Genomic DNA, 8892 nt, shown 5'->3' on the forward strand with positions numbered 1-8892 from the left:
CGTGGGTGTGTCTAATTAATTGATCACTACTCTAATACGTGGATCATTGATTAATAAACCTATAATAATAATAATAATAATAATATAATAATAATAATAATAATAATAATAATAATAATAATAATAATAATAATAATAATATAAAATTAATATAAACAGAATACTAGCTAGCTAGTAATAATTAAAGAATGACACGAACAAGATTTAGCTGAAAATTAACCTCTAGTTGAAAGGGAGCTATAATCACGCCTTCACGAGCAACGACCTACGAAAAAGTTTGAATATAACCGCTAAAAATTATTAATGAGATATAATATTTTTAAAGGTGGCTAGGTATAATAATTCTATTCTTATTATCTTTTTTCTCTTTTAATATATATAGTTGGAGATCGAGCACCTACGAGATATATATAATATAAGTAGGTAATATTTCCTAAAGTGAGATTAAAAAATCAAGACAATATTATTAGTTACTAATTGTTAAATAAATACCATATATATGAAATCTCTTAGGCTATACGGAGTGGGGCGGATCTCCCCCATTTCGCCCAAAAACTTGCCTGGAACATCACCCCCCTCATCCGATTGCGCCCCTTGCCCCTCCAGGCGGAAAATATATTTCGCCCAAAAATTTCTTATAGGTGTGCCTTGTTTTCCGTGTGACCAATCAAAAGGCTAGATTTACCCCCATTTCGCCCCTATTTCGCCCACTACACCACCCCCTCTTTTTTTTTAACATATTCTTGATGATGACATGGCGCCACATGACGGATATCTCCATCCTCTGAATATGCCCTACTCCAAATAGCCTTAGTAAGTATGGAAATACTCCACGTAGGTTTTTTTGATTTGGATCACTTTCCATATAGAGCATGTACGATATGGAAAGTAGATTCCTATTTATAAAACATTGTGACATATTATTTTACATTAGGGGTTTTGTTAGTCCAATTGTTAAAAGGTGCAATTAGTAAATGTGTATACTAATAATAAAGGTAAGCTTTTGATATGAATGTTTTATACATGTTAATTGTAGTCTTAAAAAACTGCATCTGACATTTTCCTTAATTATTTAATAAACTAGTAAGAAGTATATCAATTAATTTGGAGAAGTCCACATATAAGAATGTATAGTATTAATGAATTGGCGGATTAATAGAATGTTTTTTCCCACCGTAGTCTCCTAAAAATACGAATTACATCATGACCGAAGAACATTGGTGCCGATAAGGACAAACTTTGATCATTTGAACATTTAAAAGAAATAATAATAACAATAACATAATAATTCAATGTTAAAAAATAATAATAATGATTAAAATAATAATAATTATTAATTATGTGAAAATCAGATAGAATACTTAATTAGTTGTAGACCTATGCTTTTGTATATGATTAATTATGTGGAAATCATATACAAAATATGGTTTAGTAAATATGACCACATTAATTAGTTGCTACTTACAAGTGAATGGAAACGCCCACAGATCTTGAACATAGAAACTTATTTTCAGCACTATGTTAAAGTGAGTACTTTTTTGTTTATAACTTATAAGTTATCAAGTGCATGGAACCCAACTACACTATATACAAGTTTCACCAGATTAAAGCTCAGTGGCATAAAGTAATTAGAATTTAATTAATTGATCACAATTTTCACAATCATAAGTGGTATACTGTGGATTCACAATCACAAATGGGAAAGATCACGTGTCGTTTTCACTCACTCAGTTACATAGATAGAGCGAATATCTCCTCACCGATCTTACAATTTGGAGGGAATTTGGTACCCAAAAAGAAAGTACTCAATTACAAAGTGCTTTAAAGAAGCGAGCATCGTGGTTGAAATATCTGTGTACCCTATTGGGTACGTAGGTGGCATGATGCAACGGGTATTCGGGTTTAATTTGGATCGAACTGTGTACTCTATTGGATCGAATCGCGACATTCAACTTCAGCGAAATTCAACTTTGAAAAAAATAAGAAACAAAATAAGTAATAACTAAACATAAGATATGAAACCAGCACTATCGAACAAACATTAGGTATCATTCAAGTAATTAAAAAACACGAAAACACATTTTTAACCCTCACGTACAAGTCACATGGGGGGTTTTGACGGCCAACTAACGAATCCCCAGAAATAAGACAATGGTCGTTTTTTATCCCAGGTATGGTTCGAGTGGAATTTTTAGAATATTGGATATAATCCGCGTAATAACTAAACGTTAGGTATAAAATAGAAATATTGAGCAAATGTTAAGTATCATTTAAGAAATTAACTCTTAAATTTATTTTTTTTAGAACGGCAATTAACTCTTTTAAATATGTAAAATAATATCATAAATCTAATGATGGTATAGATTATAAGGATGTCAATTGAAGTTATAAACTTAACAAGTACTAAATAATTAACCTATAACAAAATATATTTACGAAATGACATTAAAAAAAAAGAAAAGAAATATGAGTATTAGAAGTATACGTTATGCTTTCAAAACTGTGTATTAAACATATAAAACAAAAAGGAAAACATAAGGAGATAAAAAAAAAAAAAAAAATTTAGTCGCCTTAGAGATTCGAACTCTCGTGGGGAACCCCATCGGGGTAGTAAAGCGACGCCTTAACCACTCGGCCAAAACGACTTTTTCGTCTTTCTCTCCTAAACAAATTTATTTAAAAACAAAATTTTCGAAATTAAATTAAAACCTTCTCTCAAAAAGCAACAACTCCACTGAGAGAAAGAGATCAATCAAGAGGGAAAAGGAGTTCACAGTTGGTGCGTGCAATTGTTGATTTGATATGAAAAATTCGATCCGAAATAAAACACACGAATGAGCATATAATATATATATATATATATACATATATAATGGCGTCGATACAGGCAGTATTGGGTAACTTAACGGTGGGAGAACGGTATATATTGACCGGAGTCAACACCGGAGCATCCACTTTATCGCTTTTAGGCTCCGGATTCATTGTTCTTTGTTATTTATGCTTTAAAGAGCTTCGCAAGTTCTCTTTCAAACTCGTTTTCTATCTTGCTCTCTCTGTAAGTTGTTCTTCTTTTCATTATTTATTATATTATATAAGTCACATATGAAATTTTTATTATTTTATTTTAGATTAAATGTTTGTAGTTAGTTTTCCCCAAGTTGGTAATTAAACGCCAATGCCGGAATGTGAACCAAAGACCTCTAGAGAGACATATGTAATTTTTATCTTGGTAAATGTTAGTTAGATTTGAACACTGGACCTCTAGTTAGTTTAAGTTGATAGGTAGATAGATTTGTGTCGTCAAAATAAGACACAGTTAGTGGGACAGAGGGAGTATATGTTTTTAGTGTAGCACCGAGTGTTAGGAATGGTTCTGCTACTAGTTTCCCCAGACATGACCTTGATTACTCCCTTTAATGTACGCATCCGACTTGCTATTTTGATGGACTTGAGGTAGTGCCTTTTTTTTTTTAATTAAGTGGGGTGACGTCAACGTTAAGATCCCTTTTGGGTGGAACTCCGAGAGGGGTTAAGAAAGTAACTAACATTTTATGTATCTTTGAATCAATCCTGGTTCAGCTCCGAAAGACGCAAGATTAATAACGGTTTCTTTCTTTCTGTTATTCGTGCAGGATATGCTTTGCAGTTTCTTCAGCATTGTTGGGTATGGATGTTGAAGTGAAGTAAAAAAAATCTGCTTTTTTTTTTTTTGGGATAAGCAGTGATCCATTTAAAGGATTGATTCACTTATACCCAATGTTTACTAAAATAGTTTGTTTTGTATATGCAGTGATCCATCTCAAGGATTCTTCTGTTATGCCCAGGGCTATAGCACTCATTTCTTTTGTGTGGCGTCTTTCCTTTGGACTACTACGATCGCTTTTACTCTTCATCGTACTGTTGTCAAACACAAAGCTGATGTTGAGGATTTTGAGCCAATGTTTCACTTATATGTTTGGGGTATGCATTCGTTTCTTATAAAGTTGGGTTATAGAAAAAGAGTAATCTCACTGTGTTAACTGTAAGAAAACGAACGAATAACATTCTTTATAATTTTCGTATCTGATTCTTTATTTAAAAAATTTGGATTAATAACTTGGGTAAATGATATGTTTCCTTCATATGCTTTTCAGGCATTTCATATTTCTCTTTAGTAAAACCTAACAGCAAATTTATTTTTCCAGGAACATCAGTTGTAATGACAGTTTTACGATCTATTGGTAATGATCATGGCCATTTAGGCCACATAGGTCGTGTAGCTGCGTGGTGCTGGACAGAAACCGGAAGAACAGGAAAGGCAAGTATGAATTGGTCTTGGTTCTTTACTTAAACTTTTTATATTGTCATTTGTTACCCTTTTAAGTGGCTTTCGTTTGTAAATATAAATACTTGCTGTTCAGTTGGCAAAGCTATTGGAGGTATTATGATAAAATCCCTCTATTGCAAATTGGTTACACCTCCCGAAAATAGAAAAATAAAAAAGGAAAGCTGGTTCCTTTTAGTATATGACAGTCTTTAAAACTCTCCGCTCAAAATTTCAAATTTCCGATGTTATTTAACTTTGCGGAAGTTGCTAGCTAGTTGTCCGTAAGTCTTTGTTAGGTACTTGGGTTTCCATTTTTTTTTTATGTAGGCTTCTTATATATACTAGTTTGATCCATGGTCCATCTTCTGCACTACTTAATCCATCTTCTGCACTACTTAATCAGGGTTTGACTGCATGTTTCATGTCCGTCGAAAACTACTTAGTTGTATGTGTTATACTGTTATGCTTGTAATCTAAAATAAATTGGAAGGAACATGACTACAATACATGTCTTGAGGCATATCTTTCTTGGTTCCTCTATTGTTAAGAAAAGTTATAGCTTCGAATAGTGTACCACTATACCCTTAATCATGAAATGTCTTCAACATATGGCAGATGTAGATACAAAGAAAAGCTAACCAGTGCCTGATCTGTACTCCCCTTCTAAAGTACCTTATAATAATGATAAAATAGTCTTCTTTGCGAATAACGGGCTGTCACAGTATCTGTAGAGTGAGTATCAGGCCTATAAAGGGTTAGCTGTGTGTCGGAATTGTTGGATCTGATGTGGTATCGAGTTAAGTGGATCATGGTGATTGAAAGGGGCTCATTTGTTTAAGGGATTTGTTAAAAAAAACTCTCTCTTTGCGTCATAACCATCGATTTTTCCATGAAAGAATCAAACACATAGAGGTCTGGTGTAAAGAGATAGTACAAGTAGAAATTTTTGAAACCAATGCTATATAATGATGCAAGTTTATTGAATGGTTGTATTTCTACAGGCTGTCCATTTCTTTACCTTTTATGCGCCACTGTGGGGAGCAATTCTTTTCAATGGGGTCACTTATTTTCAAGTTATACGCATGTTAAACAATGCCACGCGGGTAAGTTCACTCTATTCTACTCATATGTACTTGTATCTGTGGCCTTTGTTAATAGGGATAACAAATACACATTTCGGACTTGGCCTAAGTCATTTTTTGTAAATTTCAGATGGCAGTAGGCATGTCAGATCGGGGTTTCCAGTCAGATACACGATTAGACATGAAGGTATTGATGCTTTGCTCCATCACCTTATTATTAATAGAATAGGGAACTTATGTAAATTGTGGGAACTATGGGTATCATGTCCATATTGAAGCTAATGGTTTGCCTGTTACTACCTTAGTCCAAAACATATATATTCTTTTAGTAGTCTACCACTTTCCAAAAAACATAATTTATACACCACTAACCATGGTATTATGGGAATCTACCAAGTCATGACAACAGCCTTTTTGTTATGCAGCAGAAAGCCTGAAAATTTGCGTCTAGAAGTGGCAAGTTTGTTCTGTTTACTTGTTAATAAGCTGATATCAGTTTTTTTCTTACCCCTAATTGGTCAATCAGGTCAAATTTATAGCTGTTGTAATCATATTTGATGCACTGATTATGCATGAAACGTTGAAAATTTTGGACAAAAACTTTTATAGTCAACTCAATCTGCCAAGAAGTAACATGTTTTCCCTTCACCCACTCCCCAACCTGCCCGACCTGTCCTTTTTGTCACCTCTAGTTACATAAGAATAGTTCCCACTAGCTGATCAGACTTGGTGCATTCGAGTTGAGCCCCTTGGCTAATTGGTTTATTTCTTTGTATAGGCATTGAATCGGTGGGGTTACTATCCACTCATTCTTATAGGATCATGGAGTTTCGGCACAGTCAACCGTATTCACGACTTCATTGAACCGGGTCATAAGATATTCTGGCTTTCTGTTCTTGATGTTGGAATGGCCGCCCTAATGGTAAATCTCTATATTCATACTAAGTTTATCTTTAAACTAGCATGATTCTGTTGCTTCTTGATTTAATGGTGACTTGCTCTTTTTCATGAAAACTGAAACCTTGGACAGTCGATTTAAAAAAATTTGTCTAAGGGTGTATCTACCGACCAAAATGAATAGCTAAATCTTTTTGTTACTATGTCAGCGGCAATTATAAGAAGGAATATTTTAGTTATCCATGTGATATCACTGAAAGGAACATGATACTATTTATTACATCAAAACATGTGCAGGGTCTATTCAACTCAATAGCTTATGGCCTTAACTCTTCAGTACGACGAGCAATTTTTGAAAGACTAGATCTGTAAGTCTTTATCAACAGTTACATTTCCACTGCATATACAAAGCAAATCTTAAGACACAGAATGGGTCACAAATGTATAGGTGGCAAATTTGGAAGTTAAGGTAAAACGGGCTTTGTTCAAACCTTGTGTTTTATTGTACAGGTTAGGTTGACCTGAAAAACTTTTGTCCAACTCCAAAGTTTGTATATGTGATTACTTTGTCAAATATAATCACAAAAAATCAACTTATTATGTCTTTTGAATAAAATGATTCAGGGGGTTATACGCATTAAAAATACACATTAGGCAACTCGCGATTTGTTTGAACTGGTTCTCTTTTTAGCTGACATTGTTGAGTCTACCCATTTGATGCGTTACAGATAAAACATAACTCAAATCAATCCATTTGTAAGTAAATGGGTCAAATTAGCCATGTCAAATGCATATGCTATTGCCTTTTGCATCCATCTTTATTGATATATCATATAAATCCCAGAATCTGTCAATATCTACCACAATCATCAGAGTATATATTTTCAAAAAGTCGTATGTTAGGTACTTATACATGTTGGTTTAACATTCCGTGTACATGAATAAATATTTCCAGCTTACCTGAAAGCATTAGAAGATGGTTCCCAAAAAAGTTAATGTCAAGAAGCCAACAGCAACATGAAAGTGAACTCGTCTCTTTGAGAGTTGAAGAGCAGCGTCAATAGCAACACGGGGAAATCAAACCGTTCTAGATTTCGTCTTTCTTTCCATCAATGAGATGATACCGAAAGGTTCTAAAGATGTCTTAATCATATTGATTTATTTATTTTTTTCGCGGACAAAAGAGGTTCAACAGCAATCTAGAGTACTTTAATAGAGGTCCAGAGTGCTTCCATTTCTGTAGCAATTTGTTAGACTCTAGTAATTAGCATTTAGTAAGCGAATGATGTAAAAAGGCATTAGCATGGTTGCCTTTGGCGCCTGTTTGGTAGTAACTTGATGTCTGTCATGCGCTTGAGACTCATCGCTGGCAGGTACGTGTGTATTATGATCTTTTAGAAAGTCTATATTTGTGTATTTCTAATGGTCTAAGCATTTTTTTTTTTTGCTGAACTCCAATTTTTTAAGGTTTGCATCAATCTACTGAAGTATTTTACTAGATAAAACTGGTATGTTGGATAAGTTGGGTAACAGATCAAAAGAGGCTTGTCTGTCTCACAGTTTACAGTTTCTTTTTTGTTGGTATAAGTTGATAAATGTTGGGTGCAATGACCTAAATCTTAATTCTCTCGAGTGAGCAGCAACAAACATACATAGGAACCGAACAAACAATGTACACAGCCACATAAATACAAACTCAAACACGTACAAATATACACATACAGTCCCACTGTGTGTGTGTGTCCTATTAGTAATCCTATTTTTGGTTTTTTTGTCAAAAAGAAGAGATCTCATTCCATACGTCACATCAAACATAGATGAAGAGCAAAGATCAACAACAAGCACAAGAATCATCGACAAGCATAATTTGTTCATCATCTGCACTCCTAAACAACCAGTATCCAACAGCCAGTCCAACCACGATTGCCATAAATACACCACCATTAAACGACATTATTGCAAGCATCATAAGGTAATTCATCGCAGAGTTTATCCCGAAAAGTAATGATCCTATGAACCTGACAACAATACATGTATATACACAATAACGGTACGAGTATTTTATATATATCCTAAATTATGGTTACTAATAGAGTATTGAATAATCATATTTTATGAGTATCCAATTATCACCTGGCTTGTCTTCCACTGGAGCCGAACTTGGTATGAAGGAGAGGAGCATTCTCGACTGCAGTTTTGGAGGAAAGTAGCTTGAATTGCAGACGCTGATCTTCCATGAACTGATAGAAAACCGAGGCAATAAAACAAACAACTAAAGTGACAAAGTAAGCGAACCATGAATCAGTTTTCCATAAATCGACAAGTAGTGTGACATTGTTTCCCCAGTAGAAAGTCATGTGCATCATGGTTGCGTTTTCGGGTTCCTTGTGCTAGCTAAAAGTGGAGTTTTAAACCAACTGTAATGTCTAAAAAGGTTGTGTAGTACTGCAGTACTACACATATAACTTTGTACTACTTCAATTCAATCTAATCGGTCTTTTTGTGATCTATATAAATTGACTGATCCCACTAATTTCATGATTTTTTACAATATCATAAGATTAGGATGGCATGGACATTCTAATTTATTTAGAATGGGTTGATGGA

The 8892-nt window shown here is 34.0% G+C and overlaps 2 protein-coding genes across 2 annotated transcripts; one reads left to right on the forward strand and one right to left on the reverse strand.

Moving 5' to 3' along the window:
- Nucleotides 1–2748: 2748 nt before the first annotated feature.
- Nucleotides 2749–7701, forward strand: LOC122593065 (G-protein coupled receptor 1). The gene is made up of 9 exons (XM_043765408.1): nucleotides 2749–3055; nucleotides 3633–3664; nucleotides 3791–3960; nucleotides 4185–4297; nucleotides 5308–5409; nucleotides 5519–5575; nucleotides 6167–6310; nucleotides 6583–6653; nucleotides 7241–7701. Exons 1-9 carry the CDS (start codon nucleotides 2873–2875, stop codon nucleotides 7347–7349), a joined length of 981 nt encoding a protein of 326 aa, XP_043621343.1. The 5' UTR covers nucleotides 2749–2872; the 3' UTR covers nucleotides 7350–7701.
- Nucleotides 7702–7918: 217 nt separating this feature from the next.
- Nucleotides 7919–8686, reverse strand: LOC122593066 (copper transporter 5-like). Its single transcript, XM_043765409.1, has 2 exons — nucleotides 8419–8686; nucleotides 7919–8303 (listed from the first exon to the last, which is right to left on the reverse strand). Exons 1-2 carry the CDS (start codon nucleotides 8649–8651, stop codon nucleotides 8117–8119), a joined length of 420 nt encoding a protein of 139 aa, XP_043621344.1. The 5' UTR covers nucleotides 8652–8686; the 3' UTR covers nucleotides 7919–8116.
- Between the last annotated feature and the right edge of the window lie 206 nt (nucleotides 8687–8892).

The sequence above is a fragment of the Erigeron canadensis genome, chromosome 3 (genome assembly GCF_010389155.1).
Source record: "Erigeron canadensis isolate Cc75 chromosome 3, C_canadensis_v1, whole genome shotgun sequence".
In the NCBI taxonomy this organism is placed as follows: Eukaryota; Viridiplantae; Streptophyta; class Magnoliopsida; order Asterales; family Asteraceae; genus Erigeron; species Erigeron canadensis.

What these genes read in the sequence shown, in the direction of transcription:
- LOC122593065 (XM_043765408.1), top strand. Translation starts at nt 2,873, where the DNA reads ATGGCGTCGATACAGGCAGTATTGGGTAACTTAACGGTGGGAGAACGG. An exon ending in TTGGAATGGCCGCCCTAATG is followed by an intron (nt 6,311 to 6,582) that starts GTAAATCTCTAT and finishes AAACATGTGCAG; the next exon opens with GGTCTATTCAACTCAATAGC. An exon ending in ATTTTTGAAAGACTAGATCT is followed by an intron (nt 6,654 to 7,240) that starts GTAAGTCTTTAT and finishes AAATATTTCCAG; the next exon opens with CTTACCTGAAAGCATTAGAA.
- LOC122593066 (XM_043765409.1), bottom strand. Translation starts at nt 8,651, where the DNA reads ATGATGCACATGACTTTCTACTGGGGAAACAATGTCACACTACTTGTC. An exon ending in TCCAGTGGAAGACAAGCCAG is followed by an intron (nt 8,304 to 8,418) that starts GTGATAATTGGA and finishes TATTGTTGTCAG; the next exon opens with GTTCATAGGATCATTACTTT.